The sequence below is a fragment of the Atta colombica genome, unplaced genomic scaffold, assembly GCF_001594045.1.
Source record: "Atta colombica isolate Treedump-2 unplaced genomic scaffold, Acol1.0 scaffold200, whole genome shotgun sequence".
NCBI classification, from domain to species: Eukaryota; Metazoa; Arthropoda; class Insecta; order Hymenoptera; family Formicidae; genus Atta; species Atta colombica.
The window spans coordinates 1033869-1055276 of NW_017259295.1; the positions used below are offsets into that span (position 1 = coordinate 1033869).

General features: G+C 33.1%; 2 protein-coding genes across 5 annotated transcripts in view; one reads left to right on the forward strand and one right to left on the reverse strand.

Moving 5' to 3' along the window:
• LOC108687183 (ataxin-2 homolog) overlaps window positions 1–12103 on the reverse strand; it is a 24248-nt gene extending 12145 nt beyond the window's left edge. Inside the window, exons 1-3 of one of the 3 annotated variants that reach the window (XM_018192829.1) lie at window positions 11921–12103; window positions 4061–4223; window positions 1783–1883 (exon numbers count right to left, since the gene is read on the reverse strand). In XM_018192829.1, the coding sequence (XP_018048318.1) occupies window positions 1783–1883; window positions 4061–4185 (226 nt within the window). In that variant the 5' untranslated portion in view covers window positions 4186–4223; window positions 11921–12103. Of the gene's footprint in view, window positions 1–1782; window positions 1884–2545; window positions 2697–4060; window positions 4224–11723; window positions 11879–11920 lie in introns of those variants that run through there. The other 2 variants (XM_018192830.1, XM_018192831.1) reach the window with 2 other exon arrangements.
• A 5093-nt stretch (window positions 12104–17196) lies between these two features.
• On the forward strand, window positions 17197–20556 carry LOC108687141 (zinc finger protein 543-like). 2 transcript variants are annotated; one of them, XM_018192763.1, is made up of 5 exons: window positions 17197–17654; window positions 18534–18858; window positions 19103–19372; window positions 19468–19650; window positions 20017–20556. In XM_018192763.1, the coding sequence occupies exons 1-5, from the start codon at window positions 17490–17492 to the stop codon at window positions 20385–20387; spliced, it is 1314 nt and encodes a 437-aa protein (XP_018048252.1). In that variant the 5' UTR covers window positions 17197–17489; the 3' UTR covers window positions 20388–20556. The 2 variants fall into 2 exon arrangements, with proteins under 2 accessions (XP_018048252.1, XP_018048253.1); XM_018192764.1 differs by lacking the exon at window positions 17197–17654 and adding an exon at window positions 18187–18374.
• The last annotated feature ends 852 nt before the right edge of the window (window positions 20557–21408 follow it).

Below are 21408 nucleotides of genomic sequence, written 5' to 3' on the forward strand. Positions count from 1 at the left end.
ATAATAAGCCGTCTATTCTCAGCGAATTTAGCAAACGTTCGAAAACGCGCGCTTGACATTCGGACACAATGATTCTCCGCTCTAATTGAAGACAACTTTTGGGCGATGAATCAATGCTTCACAAAGAGGACCTTTCTCGAACACAACGCACGCGGTGTTCGGACGGATGTGCTCGAGTGTTTTGCGAAAACACGTTGCTAATCTGGTGAACTCGTCTTTGAGTCATAGCCAAAGAGTAATGATTGTGTCATGCTAAATTGAAAACGTGTTGCCAACGATAGCGGCATTAACTCAAGGAGCTGATTTTGCCCCAGAACAGGTAATCGACTGATAATATTTACATCAGTGACTCATCATCTTAAAGTTCTTAAAGGGAATTTAAAGTCGTCTATTGTACCAATTATTTTTCAAATAAGTATTTTTTAAATATTTATTTTATTAAACACAGATTTAAAAATTTTTTTCTACGCCCACACAATTAAAATATAAATGTACTGTTTCTAATAGTACTCGTCACAGTACAAAATTCTATTATAATGAATCTATTATAATGAATTTTTACTAAATCGACCTGTTCTGTGTTATCTTACTATGCGTTTCTGATTCCAAGAACATTTGCAATTTCGTTAAGATTTATAACTAATGTCTAATTTTAAATAATTGACTATTATTGTATTAAATTAAAAAATTTCAATTAACATTAATAATGATCCAATCGGAGTCGAAACATATGTTTGTTTTTATTATTGTATTATTTTATTATTGTTTTTATTATTGTTATTTATTATTATTGTAATACATTATTATTACATGTCATTAAAATTTTTAAATATTCGATAGGCTCGTAGCCCTTGTCATTATTATTATTTGATTGATCCTTATTATTATAATTTTAAAGTATCAATGTGAAAACTAAACTGATCAATTTTATGCCAAAAAAATAGTTGGAAAATGATAGTTTTGTTATTCTATTGAGCGTAGCTCAATAGAAAAATAGTTTTGCAACTGTTGTAAAATTCTTTAATATGATTGGTCTTGCCTTAAGTTCCTCTCTCTTGGATCATAATAAATAAATCAATCATATTATAAAGAATTTCACAACAGTAAACTGCTTTTCTTGTTGAACACAGCCATTGGCTTCTGGCATCGATTCATAATAATATTTGCTTTATATCTCTCTCTTGTATAAAACAATCTTGGTTTGGAATTACATGAATAATGTTGAATTCTTAGATTTGAATTTTTAGACTTAAATACCTAATATGAAAGATTAGTTAGAAAATTTGTATATATTTGTATGTGTGTATGCAATATGTGATGTAACAGTGATATATCAAATGACAAATTGTAAATCGTGTATAACTTTTATTGGATCCATAAAATTGATGATTTTAGGATCCTCTGAAGACTAAAGACTCAGACAATACACTTTAGTGCATAAATTGAATGCAAATTTGTCCGAGGAAACAGGTCGACCTATTAAAGTTGACGGCATATGATGCTTGCTTTCCTGCTGGATTGCTAACTGATCTAGATTCTTGTCACCGTATTAACTGCGATGCTGACATTATCAGTACGATGACAAGATTCTGATCCAGCTAACAATTTCCAATAGGAAAACAAGCATTGAATGTCGTCGGCATAAATATCAGTCTAAGTATCACAACATTCTTTTGATGTCAAATTATAGACATCAAAAGAATCTTATGATCTTCCTAATCCTAATTTTAAGTTACACTTTCTAGGAATATGTAAATTTCGAAGAGACATGTCTTCACTTACCAGGTTGACCACCGCGCTGCCTCGTTTCTTCTTCTTCGAGCATACGTAGAACGGCGCTGTTCTGCAAGTTCGCTGGCTTGGCCAACTGACTGAAGTCGATCCTGGAAAGAGAGATTTCCACATTTAAGCTTGGCTTGTTAATAATATTATTATTGTGGGAAAAAGTTCGCGTTTTTTTAATGCCATCTAATGGGAAAAACGCCACGAACTTTTTCCTACACCTAATATTTCGAATGCTACAAAAACATCCATGAATAAAATGAAATAATTGTCTTCCGCTTCTCGAAAAATAACGTTGCAACAATTATGGATGAAACTCTATGTTTATCTTAATGCTTAAATAATATGAAGTGTTATAATTTTTTTTATAATTATAATTCTTCTGCAAATTTATATGAAAAAAACATGTTAATTCTGACAACAATGACGTTTAAACAAATAAAATATAAAGTCGATTTTTTACAATAAAAGAAAATATGGAAAATTTTTGCTTCATACACTGAACAAAATTCTCTGATTAAACCAACAAAAGGATTCAACAAAACGTATTTTGATGAGAACAAACAGAATTTCTGATTATTGTAATCAGAAATTCTGCTCGGTATTAAAATGCTATTTAGGGGCCTTTGTTGATTTAATTAGAACATTTTTTACAAAAACTATGAATTTGCAAAAAGGAGGAAGAAAGAGGTAATTCAAGCTCACGAAAGAGAAGATTCAGAAGAAGTCTGCAAGATCTTAAGGATCAAAAATCGATGATCACCTTTTCGTAGCGATCATCTCGACAGGAGGTCCTCCTGAAGTGGCAAGGATAGTAGAAATAACGACAATGGTGAAGAAGAACGGAACAGCAAGCGAACCAGCACGCGTCCACGGTCCATCAAACGCGAAACTAAGTCAAGTACGAAGACGAGACGCGACGGTGCAAGCCGTCGGTTTCGCGCAGGCCGTTTATTTCCAACCGGCCGGTGATTCGGTCCGCCGAAAATAACTGACGTTGCGAACGAAATCGACGCCGACGGCTGATTCATGCGACCGGCGTCATCGAGTGACCGACTGACATCGGCCGATACACAGACGATTGCATGACACCACGTGGACAACGAGCTGATGATTGACGCAAGGTGGTCGCTGGGATTTAAATCAGATTCCCCACGCGGTTTTGCTCGTGAGTCATTCGAGTCGATTGACGATTCACTTGTGGAATCTGAATTTGATCCAGATTAGGTCAAGGGATGTGTATTTAAGTTGAAGTAAAGAATCTAACAAACTCCTGTAGAACGCGATTTTATCCTATATGAGAAAAAATGGTATATATAGTCTTCGTATACGTGGCAATAAAATTCGAATGAGGAAGTAAACACACCACTTAATTAATATATAAAACTTTATTGTCCTTCAAAGCAATCTCCCCTAAAGATAATACATTTCATATAGCTACGGAAACTCTGAAAGCTCCGCAAGCTGTATGAACGTTGTCGGAAATGTATTACCTCTAGGGAGGATAAAGGTCATTTATGTTAATTAGATAGTGTTTTCAAAAATATTTATTGCCAAATTTTATTGCCATACCACTCATTCTAACTTATAAGAGTCTCACCCTTTAATATTAATTAAAATGATATAGTGAGACAGTATAAGTTAAAATGAGTATATACCATACCTTCTTCTCTCGTGAGATTTCAACAAAATTATTAGTGGTTAGACTCTATTATAAGACTTTTATAGACTAAAATAAATAAAATAGTACGAATTTTCTTACAAAACTGGTAATGATTATTGGAAAATATTTAAAAAGATAAATATTCATTCGACAGGTATTACAAATCAACGATAATATGTTCATTATTGGAAAGCTATTATGTTGATTGCTATTACAGAATAGAACTTCATTTATCTGCATTTCATTTACGAACAAGTTTGTGCTCAATTCTAAATATACGCACTTATAGCTGAGCTTTTATGATGCTATAGATTGAATAATAGGAGCTCAACGTGTTCGATTTTAGATTTCTAAACGTCAGCTGTTATTATTGGAACTAATAAGTACTGGTAGAGAAAAAAATAAGTGAGTTTATATTATTCGAACTATTCGATTATTATCAGAATTATCTTGTTCCTTGACATGTTCAGATAAACGGAGCTCTATTGTATTGTAAAAATTCATTTGTAAATGTGAATTTTTATTTTATTTATTCTATTTCTACTGTTTTATTTAGTTACTACTCAACAAATACTTTTGTTGAGTTATTTCTCTTTTTTATTTGATACAACTTACCCGACTGCACCGTTAGCCAGAACTTGAGTCTGTCTATCTAGAGTTTCCTGTATCGCTTGTGGTGAATACAAGTTGATAGGAGAGTTGAACTGTTTGTTTACAAATTTCGCTTTCTGCGTGGCCATGTTGATGTGGCTTTAATCAGTTTACTCTCGAGTTTATACTGTAACATAAAAAACATTGTAGAAAAAAAATTATGTACGTAATTATGTATGTAAAAAAATGTAAGGTGCTTAACATTTTAGACGTCTAAGTTCTAATATTTAAATAATTTAATGTCTAATATAAAAAATAATTTTTTTTTTTATTAATTATAAGATACTAGTATTTATTTAATAATAACATAAAAATTAAATATACAGAAAATGGAAAGAGAGTCTATGTTTGACGTTAGATTTTTTTCGGCGAAAGTTGTCAACAACGTTAAACCATAAATAGAACTATTTAATAAGTCGTCATAAAGAATTATAATCATTAATTTGATGCGATAGCAACGAATTCACGTGACGAACGATGCACTTCTTTGCTTCATATATATTCTAATTCGATCATAAATCGTGCGAAGCTAAAGAGTGAAAGCAATTTTAGTAAGTGGGTCACGAGCTATCATTTCCTATGATCATTCAATGATCATTCAGCGATTGTTTGGCTACTCAATTCCGTGAGATGCAATCGATACCGTCAACGGATTCTGTAGTCTAATAGAAAGCGTGGCATTAAATTCCCGGTCTCGTGCCAAGAAATTCATGCAGGGACGCACGCATTGAAAGATATCGCACGTTTAAACAAAGGAGGAAAAAATAAAATATTTCTTGTCCATGATTTACACTCAGAGAAAAGGACATAATAGTGACAATTATACAAGTTATATGTAAAATTTATGTACGTTAAATTATGTAGTTATTACAATTATAAATAGCATAGAATGTTGACTATGTATATTAATTTAAAGTATAACGTTGTGTACAAATAAGCAATTATTATTATGAAGCGATGCTAAAAGATAACATTAAACTGTAATTTTCCAACTCTTTCTCACTTTCGGCATAAAGTTAAACACGGATTGGACTATATACTGTTATATTTGTGGAAAGAGATTAAAGAGAGTTAGAAAAATATTTATTTGAAAAATAATCAGTAAAATACACAAATGACTTTAAGATCCTTAATGTCGGGAAATTCTTAAAGCCGGGAAATCTAGAGTGAAAACGCGAAGATCATATTACAATGAAAAAAGAATCTGCATTGGAATTCGGGTTGAAAATGGATACACACAGATTCGAATTTTCTGATTAAATCTATTATAATTAGAGATCCTTTAATAAGAGTTTGGATATGAGAGAGCCACTTTTGAATTGGCCATGTTTTAACAATTCCTGAGAAAGAGAAGGAGAAAAAGAAATAGATAAAAAACATGAAAAATGTATGTCCTCTCTCGCAGATATTTCTTAAAACTATCCTGCATATAAACTATGATTAGGGACTTTCATTGGTCTCTAATTATATTTCTAATTAAGATAATTATAAAATTTTAATATCATTATAATATTTTGATTCGTTCAACTAGATTTTCAACTAGAAATTTTTTTAGTGTAAAAGTGTTAATAACTTTGTAGGCGTTTGTGGGAAATTTTTCGAGCATCGTTAGAGAAAGCATTCAGAGAGATATTTGAATAGTTCCCGATTCTTAGGAACCATCATGACAAAATTTTTCTTCAAGGTTTCCCAAATTTATCGAGATTGCGAACGCTTAAAAACGGAACTATGACGCCTATTACTACCTTGATATACACCCTTGACGAGATCCCCTCCCCCCTCCCGAAATAAAAAAACGCATAGCTCAGAATTTGGAGCAATTTATGAGCTTTCAAACCCAGTAAAAAAATTTTTTTGAGCTTGTCCAGGTTAGAAGGAATCTTAATTTAAATATGAGGGGGGGGAGAAATATGTTCTAGAATGAAAAAATAAGTCATTTAATGATAGAAAATGATAGAAAACCTGCTTATACAAGAGCTTTCGAAATACGAAGAAATCGATTTTCGATCAGCAACTTCTTAATAGAGAAACCACTCCACACATTTTTCACGCAAGAGAGAATTATGTTCCAATATAAGAAAATAAATCGTTTTATATGATGGGAATATATCTGTTGATTTACGAGCTCGCGAAATACGAATGAATCGATTTTCGAGCTACACCCTTTACCAGGAAAACCACCCCATGCTCTATTCACGCAAGAGAGAATTATGTTTCAGTATGAAAAAATAAATCGTTTTATGAAATTATCTGCTAATTTAGGAGCTCGAGAAATACGAATGAATCAATTTTTTAGCTGTTATCCTTTAGAAGGAAAATCATCTCATACTCATTCTTCGTAAAAGATAACTATGTTCCAGAAGGGGAAAATAATCATTTAATGATGGGAATACATTCACTGATATAGGAGCTAGCGAAATACGCACGAATCGATTTTTGAACTGTAATCTTTTAGCAGAAAAATCACTGCTTGCTCTCTTAATGCAAGAGAGAACTATGATGCAGTATGAAAAAAATAAATCATTTAATGATGAAACATTATATGCATATATAATAGATTTCGAAATACGTACGAACCGATTTTTGAGCTACAATCCCTTAACTGCCCCCAAACCATCCCATTCACATTTCTTGCAAGAGAAAATTATGTTCCAGAAGGGAAAAATAAACATAATTCTCTCTTGCGTAAAAAGGACAATGGATGATTTTTCTGCTAAAGGGCAGCTAAAAAATTAAGGATTATATATTTTTGCACCAGATTTATGCCAGAATTATATTCATTAATGAAGTTTTAGGTACAGTCCTATTTTCATTGACTTACCTCTTGAGTATAGACTAGTTTTGGGGATAAGGGATGGATCTCGAAAATCGAAAAAGTATTGATTTAAGAGCTCACAAAGAGCTCCTAAATTCTGAGCTTAGGAGCGATTTCCTATTGTTTATTTTAAGGGGAGGGGGAACTGAGTGGACATTCACCTCCTTCTCTCCACTTTTAAATTAAGATTCCTGCTAACTGGGACAAAATTTTTTTTGCAGGGTTTGGAAGCTCATAAATTGCTCCAAATTCTGAACTATTTTTTTCTGAGCGTTTTTTTATTTCGGCATGATGAGGGAGAGGGCTGAACAAGAGTTTGATACTCGATATTTGCTAAACATCTTATTTTTTCTCTTGAAGAAACAAATCGAATACACTTCATTAAATGCTTCTCCTCCAGGAATTGCAATGATCTATTTTTATTGCATTTTATTTGTGATCTCATACGCGTTTCACATTTTATTCATAACTTGGAACGTATTTATATCTCCTAATCGAAAGTTCTCATGTTTCTCCCTTTCCACTGAGAATCTCATATAATTTAATTGTAAGACACTTTTATGCCACAAAATCAACCCGCGGCAATAAATTTTCAAAACAACACGTTATATTATATTGTTATTCTTATATACGTTTAACATTTCTAAAGACAATAAATGTTCATCCATATTATCGTCAATTAAATTTAATCTTAAAAAATTTCTAAGAACGCTTGTTTACTATTTCAACAACAATTACATCATATTTTATTTAATTAAAAAAAAATAAATCTTCAAAAACTGAATAATAAATAAAATTTCTTTCTTTACTGATTTGATTACACAGACCTAGTTTAATACCAGAAAACCTCGGATTCTCGCTGACGCGTCCCTGTTGGGCGGCCACCGGTGCCTACCGCGGTTATTTTTGCCTACAAAATTCCTCCGAATATATCTACATCGTCCGCAAAATCTCTACTTCTCCCCCCTCCTACACCAGTTAGTCTTTGGAGCCCATTCCTCGTGAGTCGTATTGAATTACATTAAAGTTCGTACGCCGCGATAAAAAAACGACCGGCATCGATGTCGATCTAACAATAGTATGTGTCAACCGGCGCTGTCGTTCAATGCCGAGGTTGTTGACGAATTCCTCGCAATGTTTTCTTGTTAATAATAAGAATCACATAAATTATTACGTGAACTTTGAAATAAATACTGAAGGATTGATCTTATCTTTCGTCGAGATAAACTTTAATATTCAATCCTAATCGATTTCGAATTCTAAGAATTAGAAAAAGATAAATAATAACAGGAAATTTGATTAGAGACGCACTCAGTATGCATTTTGGTGTAAATTAAAGCCGTCGTTCACAAATTGATTGAAATGGTGTGAAGATATGTATAATTTAAAATAAATACAAAATCTAGTTGAACCATTTTTCTAATTTTTAGAACTAGGGAAAAACAAAGAGTTAATTAAACCAAGATTAATATTAAATTCTATTGATAGAGAGAAACGACCATGAAAAACATATCTAGTTAGAAAATGATTCTGATTGAAAATGGGCGAATTAAAATTTTCTAGTTAAATCTACTAAATTCTAGTTGAGATAATTAGAATTTTGATTGATATAACTTTTTAATTTGTCCATTTTTAACCAGATCTTTTTCTAAGTATAAAATCTGCAGTTTTAAAGATTAAATCACTAAATATTGGGATGTCAAAAGATTTAAATTTATATAATAACGGTGCAAGCTGGTCGAATGCTTGAAGTTTTCTTTCGAAAATCCGTGAAAATGCACGGGGATAGTTTTCGTTGTCTGTTGGAATCCACGGGGACCGGCCGGTTTCCTTTACATAACTCGCATCTATTCCAAGCTGCGGCATTTGGATGACGGCGTTTGCTCGGCCGCGTCGAAATCCACTTCGACTATTTTACGTACACCGCGGCAGATTTCATAAAAAAAAAAATCGTATAACATTAATATAACATTAATATGCGATATAATAATAATACAGATTTCTTGAGATTCTCGATTATCATAGAAGAGCGAGCATTATCAATAAGCGCCGATATTTGACCGCTAAATAAATACGACAATGTTGTATGATTTTTTAAGATGCAATTGAAAGGCTTAGCTGAACAAAGCAAATGATATAATATTATAGACATGTAAGATAGATTGAAAATGACTAAAATGGTCAACTGGATTATAGTGAAAAAAAAAATTTGATATGCTCGGATCACATTAAAATGCATAATATTTTAAGCAAATATTTTAAGATCAATATTTTTCATAGTGAAATTATTTGCAATATGAATTAATAAAAAGAAGTGTTAATAACTGCTTATTTTTTTAAATTAGTTACTTATAATGTTTCCATATCTAAGTATTATTATATTATATATTACTTCATTATTTCTCCATATAAATTTATATTACGCCTATTATTTGTAAGTATAATATATCTTCATGTCTCACAAATTATGTCACTACATACATACTACATACTGTACACATTATATTGATATACATATTTCTATTATTTTTATATTTTCATAATGCAAATACTGTTGAGATATTTACAGAAGTGCAATTAATGTTATCCGGGCACGCAGAATTTTTCTTTCATCCATTTCTATAATCCAGTTGACCATTTTAATCACTTTCAGTCTATCTTATGTGTCTTGCGTGATAAAATACTGGACTAATTGCATTTATTTCATATCTGTTTTTGATTAAGAAGAATGTAATATTCGACAGCTTTTTTATGCACTTGGCATATATTTTTTTTAGGGACTATTTCACTACTTCTTGTAAATTTTTGAAAACTAATAATATAGAATTTAAATCTTCTAAAAAGAGAAAAAATAATAACAATAATAAATTGTATTATTGAGTACTTAATGATACATAAAAATAAAAAAATAAAAATCAATTGCTTCCCTCTTTCCCTTTCTCTTTTTTTTTCTGTCGTATTCTCTTCCCTTCTCCTGTCCTAAAGGAGGCTGGGCTCGCATTTCCCACGTTGCATGTTGGGAAGACTGAAGGATCAATAACTCATAATTGCCCTTATGATCCTCGTGCATGCAGCGCAGGCGATGCGATGGCAGCTCATTTTATTCGATCTCCTCCATTTTTTCTCGGCTTTTCTCATTCTCTCTCTCTCTCTCTCTCTCTCTCTCTCTCTCTCTCCTTGCACTTTCTTTTACATTCTCCCCCAATCTTTCCGTTTTACACTCTCTTTCTCTCTCTTTCTCTCTCTCTCTCCCCTCTCCCCCTCTCTCTCTTTCTCATTCTATCACTATTTGTATATCGATAATTATTACACATGTATATGTATTAATGTTCACTTGCATTGCTAATTTTAATATAATATTATTTGAAGGCATTTTGGGCGCATCCAGCGGACTCAATATAATTGAGTGAGTGCTCGTTTATTAGTGTGTTTTTTCTAGATCTAAAATTTTGATTGGATAAGCTAAAAGAATACACCAATAACAGCGAGCGCTCATTCAACCGTTGAATCGGCTGAATGCACCCATTGTGAAAAACTGAATTGATAGAACGCTTTATATGTATGCGTTTATCGTGTGACAATATCTGAAAAAAAATCTGAAAATCTAAAATGATCCCTTTTCGGGATTGATTTGCAGATCGACTGCACACTAATATTATTATATCAATATATATATCAATATCAATATTATAAAATATCAATATTATGTAATATCAACAAAATATTATTATCAACATAAGATATTCATGTTAATTAATTATTCTGTGTTGACAACAATTAATATACTGTATTGATATTGCATATTGATATTGATTTATGTTGATATAATATAATGTAGTAATATTGATATTACAATGGGACTGGGAATTAGTGTTATATGGAAGAGACGATGACAATTTTTGCGCATTGCGGAATTATATTCGTCAGTATGACGCACGACGTATCGTCTATTTTTGGCCGATTGTTTCAACGATACAGTTGCGTTCAAAACAACTTTTGGCCGTTCGCGATGTGTTGTGACGGATTCATTCGCGACGGTTTAAAGAGCGGTGTGAATAGACGGGGCGGCGCGCTGAGAGAGCGTTGTCGTGTAAATTTCAATCACCACCTCATTTGCAAGTCACAGCGTACTGACGAGATACGTATTGACGGGACACACATTTTTTGACTGGACTCTACAAACAATATGCCTCGCTAATTCACACGTAGTTTAATTCGAGAATGACTATAATGATATAAATGATTTCTTCGTGATATAAATAATTATTGTGCTTTACACTTCATTTACTATTGTTTATAACGTGCTGCTCGATTTTACAATTTAATTATACGAAGATTTATATATGAAGATATAATTTACGTGCAAAGTAGAATAGAAATTAAATTTTCCTGATTTTATTTGAATACTTTATGCTGATTAGAATCATAAATTGTGCAGTTTGCCGAAGAACTGAAGAAGAAAAAGGAATCAGCAATTAAATCAATCTTATTGTAGATCATTATTAGAAGAAGTGATCGTCCTCGTTAATTGTAATTGATAGCAACGACGGCTTGGCCTAGTTTCTCATGACAATTAAGCGGTATTAAATGCGGTAATTGAATACGACATTCATTTTGTCAATTACGTTGCCAATAATAGAAAGAAAGATTGGATCGATGGATCGATCTCTAATGCGAAGGAAAAGAATGCAAGAATTTATCACTGAATTTTTTTCCCAAACTGTAATTGTAGGCTAGATTTTCTATTTACTTTTTGATCCTCAATTTTTCACATTTTTGAATTTCTTCATTTAATTGTTTTTTTCCACTCACGTTTCTCTCACATTTTCTTATGAATTTTTCACTTCCCTCTGCATTCCACCTGCATTCTCTTTCTTACGCCTCCGTTTCTATCTCCTTCATTTATTCCTCGGTTTTCTGTCTCACCTGATCTCCTCGTATCCTCATTTTCCGCGGAACGCGATCGATGATAGAGATTTCAACGCATGATACAAGAACGCGGCACCTACCTTCGCGCTGTTTTACGTGGAGCACGCGGGTTCTCCTCGGGTGGCGAAACACACTGGACCCTCGGAAAAGCGAAAGCACCGGAGAGCAGCAGAAGATAACTGTCGTCGGTCCCCTCCCTCACCCGGAACCGCCGAAATCGTGGACGGTCCCCTCGACACCTTCCTCCGCTGCAGTTATTTTCGACTCCCGAGATGCTCTGTTTCTCTCCCTCTTCGATGCTCATGGTATTCGGCGGATTTCCTGGCAATCAGGAAAACTCTCATCCGCGTGTTGTTTCCAAAAATTTCGTCTAACATAAGTGATCTACGTAATCTCGATTAGCAGAAACACCACTGCCGATCGGCGATGATTTATTTTTAGTAAAAACATATCACGAGAAAAGAATTTAAAGAACTTTTCTCTCTCTTTTGTTCTTTCATAAACAATTGAGCACTTTCGCAAGTAATAAAATTGCGCCAACTTTTTATATATTTTATGCGCAGATAAAACTAAAAACTTGACAACAGATTTCATAGTTTAGAATCACAGCAGTTTTTTTAAAGATATTGATAATTTGATTCTATATAGATGTGTGTTATGTTAATAAAATATTATTATACAATGTTATTAATAATTTTTAACTTAAAAGTTATTAACAATATTATAAATAATAATTTATTACTAATATTATATGGAAAATTATTACAAAATTTAAGATATTTGACGCTCTAATTGTAAGAATGATTTCATCCTTTTTATTTTATTCATCAAATATTATAAACAAGAACAAATGATGTTTACAAGTTTGAGAGCTTTAAGTGGCATTTTCAATTATATAATTAAAAATTTTAATTATCTAATTCATTGTCTCTAATTTTTTTCTGTATATATTAAATTTAAAAAATAATAATTCTCTAATCCGTTGCGGAGACGTCTAACAATTTTTTATTAATTAAAATGGAAGATCTATATTTAATAATTATCTTAGTGATAGCGTTTCTTATCTTGTGGTTTAATGAAGAACAGGAGAAAAGGAACGGATTATGTATCAATGTAATATCCACATTCGATAACTCCGAAAAGTTACATTCGTCGAATGTCTGGCGCATAACATTGTCGAGTGTTACGCCGCGGACAATTACCAGCATTCGCAGCCGGTAAATTCTACGCTTTGTGTAACTCGTATCCCTCTGCTAATGTAAACGAAAATAAAGTTTGAAGTGGCATCGTGCTTTTGTTTCCATGATTTGTTCCGGTCTGTTCTGGAGCGAAATGCGATACGATTCCCATGATGTTTAGCTCTCGACGTTCTCTGACATTGCCATTGAAAGACGCTGAAATTAGAGTGGTTGTATTATAACAACTATCAGAAGATAATCTATGTTTATCAATAGACAAATATTATGTTACATGATATTTATCCATAATTTGAAATTCATTGATGATAAATAAGAATTTCTTGAAGTAAACTTGATAGATATAAAAATATCCCAAAGGATTAATGAATTAATAAACTTATTATAATAAAAGATAAAATTATTAATTAAAATGTGTCTTTTAAAAAATAAAAAATAAAAAATTGTGAATTTAATAATATTTTGTGAATTTAGTATTTCTTTGAAGAGAGAGAGAGAGAGAGAGAGAGAGAGAGAGAGAGAGAGAGAGAGAGAGAAATATTAATCTTACAAAATTACTTAATTGAATATTTATTAAACTGAAGAAAGAGAGGCAGAGAGAAAAAAAGAGTGAATTCTTAAGAAAATATGTACAAAAGATGAATAAAGTTTTGCTTTGTACTTCTCATTGCTTATTGAAACATCCATTTATATATCCAAAGATATTTTAAGTTTCATCTCCGGAAACAGGTGTTCACAACGAGTGTTTTCGCTTGAAAATACTGGGAAAGCAACTTCGATCAAATCGATTACAAGCAAAATTACATAAAGTAAAATTTTGAACTATACATATAATTTGTAGTCTCTAATTTTTCTATGTATTAAACAATAAAAGATTAATAACTCTTTATTAATAAAATGATTTGATATATAAAAATTGATCAATTAAGTTAATAAAGGAGTTGAGAGTTTGATTATTGATGGCCTTCAAAATAATTTTAACGCTAAAATTTTTTAATATAAAATAATTCTAATATTACTATTCTCAGAGCGACTTTGATTAAATTAACTTCTGATTAACTTAATCAGCGAATTGCTTAAAACAAATTTTTTTATTTAATTTTATTTTCCTAATCTAATATTTTTTTAATGCAAAACAACAGAAAAATTAATAACTCTGTCCAAATATAGGTACAGTTTGAAAAGTTTGATTATCAATTAATCAGAATTCAAAGAAAAGTAATTTTGAGTTATTATAAAGAGTCATGCATGTAATATTTGCTCAATTTCCTCAATGCTTTACTTCTTATTGAGCTGATTGTATAATTGATTATTATTCGATATTATTTATTATCCTATGATATTACATGAGAGTTACTAATGAAATCACAGTGTTCAGTTGCTAGCAACTTCCACGGTCAGCTATTCGTACCACTTCGATTTCTACATTACCGTCTCGGGAAAAAGATCCGTGTCTGCAAGCAATCGTGCTGCTATTCCGAATCTAACCCTCTCGTATGCAGCGTAATTTCATGACAGTGGCGTTTCAAACTTAAAAAAAAACATACGTTAAAATCTTGCAAAATCATAAATCTCTCGGAAAAGTATTTTTTTTTATGTTGTTCCTGTATTGAAAATTACGCATTGACGATTTCATAAAAATATGTATCAAAAGTAGAATCCGCTAATTTTGATTATCGGTGTCGTACTTCTGGTGATAATAATCTACGTTTAGCAGTTTCGACAGAGTGTGTCCTTTAATGATACAACACGAGAATCGAATAATTTGATATCGGCGATCACTAATTTTCAATTACTTTATTACAATTTTGATCAAATTTTAATTAATTTATAATCAATGATTAATTTATTAAGTAATATCTATTTTAATTATATTAAGCACTATCTGTGCTATCTCTTAATTTATATTAACTAATATCTGTATTAATATGAATAAAATTATTAATATCTATTTTGTTATCTTCATCTTGTATGGAAAAAGATTCATCGATTTTGGACATATTATTTATAATCCGAATATTTAGAGATAACTCTGATTAACGAATTTCGTTTGATTTTAATCGGTAATTATTTTATTCAATGGTACCTGTATTATTTTATTAACAGAATTATTTTAATTCTTTTGTTTAATATGTGAAAAAATAGACAAATAGTTTCAATATTAATTCTGCTAATAGAATTAATGCCGAACTAAAATTCGATTCAAATCTTACATTTATTTCCACTAATATAGATTAAGTTTAATTTATTCTTTATCTTTTTATAATGTTTAGAAAAAGATAAGTTAAATAAATTATAGTTACTTGACATTAAATAAATTAATCTAAATTGATAGAAATAAACATTAGACTGTTAAACATTTGAATTATCCTTTTGATCTTTCTGATATATGTATCCCCTCTATTGTTTCAATTGTCAACGAAGGTTACATATATTCAGAAAGATTAAAAGTACGTATATCGACGGACCGAGCTCTGCAATTGAGCTCTTTAAATCCGCTTTACGTGAGTCGTAGCTCCCTCATTATCGATATGGAAACGGGTTCACCTGCATTAACTTAATCGGCAATTAATTCATCCAGCAAACTTGAATAATCGTTCCTTTTGTCCCTCATTGACAATAAAAATAACGGAAATGTGTCCATTGTCAACGAGAGATACATGTATCAGAAAAATCAAAAGGAACGATAATTCGAGTTTGCTGGGTGAATTAGTTGCCGATTAAGCTAATTCACATAAAGCCGTTTCCAAATCGATAACGAGCTGTGCTCCACATAAAGCGGATTTAGATGCAGAGCTCGGTCTATCCGTCTATCGTCTATCGGTCTATCGATACTTTTAATCTTTCTGCTAATTAGTTACATTTCTACCAATTTAGATTAATTTATTTAATGTCAATTAACTATAATTTATTTAATTTATTTACTTACTTTTTATCTTTTTCTAAACATTAGAAAAAAAAATAAATTAAACTTAATCTATATTAGTGGAAATAAATATAAAGACGACATTTGAATCGAATTTTAGTTTGATGATTAATTCTATTAGCAGAATTAATTGCCGCTTAAGCCAATTTAGGTGAAGCCGTTTTCAAATTCATAATAAGCTACATGAAGATATACGGATTTAAATGCAGAGCTCGGTCTATCCGTCGATACGTATCGCTCCGGCTGATCGAGAAGGTGAATGCAGCGGGCGGTGCACATCACATGCCTCCTTCATTTTCCACGGCGGTTCTTCCTGCCGAAGAGGCGTATAACGAGAAAGATACGATACATACACTGTAAATATATGAAATTTCTTAAATAATGTATGTAAAAATTACCTACATAATTACAGTGGAAATATATAAAATTGTGTGTTCTTACAAAAATTAGGACTTTTACATCTAATCGTATAAATATACTTTCATATTAAACGAAAATTTATAAAATGTATGCATATTTTTGTAACATTATATAACATAATGGTAATTATCATACATATCATATTCACATTTTTGTATTTGTATACTTCACATACTATGATAACATGGCTTAAGAAAAATTGTATGTAATTAATTGATGAATTAATATATCTAAATATTTCTATAAACTTAATTTCATTAGAATATATTTTTTTTGCAAATTCTTTTAGTTATTACTAAAGAAGAATAATTTTATTTGTAAATTGATAGTGATTTTACTTCAAGTATATCTAAATATACACCTTTGCAATAGTGAACTTTGAAATTACCCGGCCACTGTAATATTGTTGTAACTTTTACAATGTATGTACGACTATTCGTTACGACAGTCTATTTTTTTCGCGGGGGAGGGAGGCGAGCTGGGCAGGGCTCGCATTTCCCGCCGTTGGGAAGAATGGAAGATCAATAATCGTAATCGCCCTTACCGACTCTCGCGCGCGGCAATGGCAGCCACTCATTCGATCTCCTTCCCGACGCTTCTCCTCCCGACGTTTCTCCCACGACGTGATGGTGTTTCTACCGTCGTTCGATCGGCTTTAGAGATCTCTCTCTTCGTTCGTTACCTCTCGCTTGCGCTCGCGGCCGTCCGGATCGCGCGTCTCTCTCGCTTTCGCGTGGCGCGCGCGCGCGCGCACGCGGACGGATGAATATATGTATACACGCATAGCGTTTCTTCCGCCATTGAGGACGCAGCGCTGTAGTCCGTCGTACGCGCCCGCCATTGAGGACGACCGCCATTATAGATTCCGTTGTGTGTGACCGAGTCCATTGGCCGATTGCGACTTCTCACTCGGGAAAACTCCGTCGCGTTTTCGACGTTACACGCTCCGATCGTCCACTTGCCGCAAATTCGAAAAAGGAGAGCGCGGGACACAGATAGATAGAGCTGGGTGGAGCGTGGGAAGGTGGGAAAAGGGATTCTCCAGAGTAGAACAGATAGATCGACGAGAGCGGCACAGCGGGCACCCACGGCTAGAAAGGGCACACGATGAAAACGTACAGCAGGAAAAAGGGCGACAGCCCGAGCAATGTGATCATCCATGTCAACGAGCTGTGCCGGCTCTGCCTGGCGAAGGAAGAGGAGATGGTACCGATCTACGACGATGAGACCGTGCCGATGCCGTTGCGGATACTCTCTTGCGTCAATATCGAGGTGGGTCGAGGTGAGGAGAGGAAAGAAAAAGCTACGCGTGAATTCCACGACGCAAATCACCGTCGCGAAAAACATGTCGTCGTCGTCACCATCGACGTCGTCACCGTTGTCGGCACGATCGATTCGCATCGGGCGATAATAATCAGCGGCCGGAGGAGCCGTTCATTGAAAAATAGGAATCTAGTTTATCTCTCTGCGCACGGCGTCCTCTCGCATATTATCTCCCCTCTTCGCCGCGTGTGTGGCGTATACATGACACGCACACTTTCACGCGCGGCGCACGGTACAGTGGTAAGGCTGCAGCTACGTCACATGCACGTGTGCGCGTGCGCGCGCGAATGACGTTGTACGAGCGATCGATGCTGCGCGCGGCCGCGGGTTCGCAAGTACCGGCTTTACCGAGTTATCGACGAACTTATGCGACACGATAGATAGCGGTACGCCTTTTACGCGCGCTACTACCTCATTACAGAGACCTAGAACCGGCACGATGCAGGCACTCCTGTTTACTCTACGGATTTATAGAGATCTGTAATGTTAGTACGCGTCGGACGTGTAGCGTCCCGATGTAATTCGCAGCCGAGCTTCTTTGAGGAATCGCAGCTTTTTTAAACGCCCCGTGCTCTTCGAATGGCGACTTCTCTCAATGGCACGTAAACTCCGAAAGATGCTCGAGCTTTCCGCGTTCCAATCCGAAATGTTCGATTATGTTAGAGAAAGGCAAGATAAATTTTATTAGATTTTGATTGAAGTGGAATCTCATGTAAATTGTATTGATAAAATATGTATTATATTTTTTAAGTATCAGTTTAGCTCCATTTATCTTATTAAGCTTTAATTAAAGTTGATAAACTGAAGACCTTGATATGTTTTTGATAGGTTTTTGAGCAGGATGGTCTGCCTAACATGATATGTCATCCCTGCAAATATCAGTTGGAGAAATCCTATCAATTTAGAAAAAAATGCCAGGCTGCAGATTCCAAGCTTAGAAAGCATATGAAGTTGATTCAACAATTGACTGGGCAGGACGAAGAAGGCGAGAACCAGGATAACAGTAGGGATGAGTCTCAAGAATCCACGGGAAAGTCCAAGCAAGTTAAGCAGCTGCTAGCTGATCTGGTTTCAACGAAAGGCAACAGTGGTCAGACAGATGGAGATCCTATCAAAGTGACAGAGGAGGAACTTGTTGGTGGCTATATTCTGGGTGTGTTACTGACAAGGAGTTTATTTCATCACATTATAGTAAATGACAGTAAATGATAGTAAATGGACCGATTTCCATTGGCTTTTTAAAATTGAAAATTTTATTAAAGATTGTTTAATCTTCATTTTAGAAACTTGTATTTAAAATTTATTACTCTGGAAGATTAAAATTTATTACTAGGAAGTAATATTGAGAAATGTTTATAAATATTTATATATATGTACCGTTATTAATTGATATGCAGGAATGACTTCTGAAAATCCAGAGATGGAGGAAAATATCTCGGAGGATCCGGAGAACATTACGCTGGTACCTGCTGAGGAACGAATGGCGAAGGCACGCTGTACGATAAGGACATCGCGTATCAAACAAGAACAGGAGTCCGACGACGAGACAGAAGAGATGCAGCGAGGAATAGGAAACGAACATAAGAATGTTTACATGATGGAAGTCACCAGCGACAATCCTAATGAGCCTGATTCATTGAAGTTACAGCCCTTGGGTGACACAATCGGTAAAGAATTCTACAAGATATGTTATCTGTAATAAAGGAGAAATGACGATAGTAGAGAATGCGATAGTTATATAAAAGACAAATGTATATTGCAGTTGATGCTAATCCAGAATTGAAGGTGTTTAAATGCGACAAGTGCCCGAAAGCGTTCACCCGAAGAATAATGTTGAAGAGTCATCAGTCAGTACATTCTACACAGAGGGGATTTACGTGTCAGGCATGCGAAAAATGGTTTCCGACAAGATCTGCGTTAGTAAGACACGAGCGTACACATACAGGTTGGTATTTGTTGTTTTTCATATTAATTATGAATACATATATATAAAAACTAAATATTTGTGGACATTTTTCTCAATATTATTTCTTTCTAGAGATGTTGACTAGCTTATCTAGCTAGCTCGCTGAAATTGTTTCAATTTGCCTATTAAGAAAAAGATCTGCTATTTCACATTTATGATATTAAAAATTTTAATCACAATCGTAAAAAATCTTCTTTTTGAACAGATTGTTTCTTTTCAATACAAATCATATAGTATTCGTTTATGAACAATTCATTGAAAAATGCATAACTATTAAATTTATTATAGGAATAAATATATAATAAATATATAATACAATTAATGTTATCTTTATTTATATTGCAGGTGAAAAACCATTTGGTTGCAATATCTGTCACCGTGCTTTCGCTCAGAAGGAAATCTTGTTCCGGCACTTAATGACACATTCTGGCCAAAAACCATTTCAGTGCCAGCATTGCGATAAGAGCTTCACGCAGCGAGAAGCGCTTAAAGTACACATGCGTCGGCATCAGAAATTGAATCCGAATGATATTCAATTGCATCATTGTCAACTTTGTCCAAAAGCATTTTGTCATGCATCGGGTCTCAGCAGGCATTTGGTTACGCACACTGGTAGAACGTACAAGTGCGTCGAGTGTGAGAAGACATTTACAGATAAGAGTTCACTGCTAAGACACAGTCGTATCCATGCGCCCAAGAAACTCATAGCAAATTGAGCAATATTTGCTCAGTTTGTTGTGATTTTCCTGGGATCCAGTGGGTATGAAAAATTCTTTCAAATTTTTGATCTGTGTCGGAATTAGACCTGCAGTGAATTGTCTATATTAGCGAAAAAAATTTCTAATCTAGATTTTTGAGGGGTTTTTTTGTGTTTATTTCATTGAGATGGGCTTAATTGTGTAATCTTATATGTAATTCGTACATTTAATGTTAAGGAACATTTAACGTATATTTATTTTAGTCATTTTTGTATAAATATTAGCAAATTTTATTACTTAAGAAACTTACCCAAACAATTCATTTGTGTGTACACGAAATGAAATCTAAAATATAAAAATTAAAAAATTTAAAACAAAAAATATTAAAAACTTTTAGTAAAAATTCTGAAACGCAAGTAAAATGCACAAAAAAGTATTGAAACATCTCGATTACTTCATTGCTATTTTTTATACAAAAATGATTAAAATAAACTCAATATTAGTTTTAAGTTCCGAACATTTTTTTATTCAATTGATATTTTTATATGCATAAAGGAATTATATCCTTATCATTTTTTAATACTAAGTGCAATTTGAACGAAGCATATGCGACATAATAAAAACGTCAGCTGAATATAGAATAATAACATCGATTGTATTAATATAATTTAGCTTTCCCCTTTAGGCAGCAATTATATTCTTATATTATAATTTTTATATATTATATTCAATATATCATAAATGATTATGTATCATGTATTCTTTCCGATGTAAGTTTATTATTATCTATAATTGATGTATATAGTTCTAAATACAAAGCTATCTTAATGGAATTATTTATGTGCACATAAATGCTATTCTATTGTGATTATTATCCTTATTACCTGGCTTCCTAAAACCTATTGTATGCTATATATAGGGGGAAATATTTTAAAACAAGAGAATTACTTGATATATAAAAGGAGAAAAATATTACAAAATCTTATGTACAATAGGAATAAGTTGCACTGACGAGTCTGTCTTGTGTATGCTTTATTTA

What these genes read in the sequence shown, in the direction of transcription:
- LOC108687141 (XM_018192763.1), top strand. Translation starts at nt 17,490, where the DNA reads ATGAAAACGTACAGCAGGAAAAAGGGCGACAGCCCGAGCAATGTGATC. An exon ending in GCCCTTGGGTGACACAATCG is followed by an intron (nt 19,373 to 19,467) that starts GTAAAGAATTCT and finishes TGTATATTGCAG; the next exon opens with TTGATGCTAATCCAGAATTG. An exon ending in ACACGAGCGTACACATACAG is followed by an intron (nt 19,651 to 20,016) that starts GTTGGTATTTGT and finishes TTTATATTGCAG; the next exon opens with GTGAAAAACCATTTGGTTGC.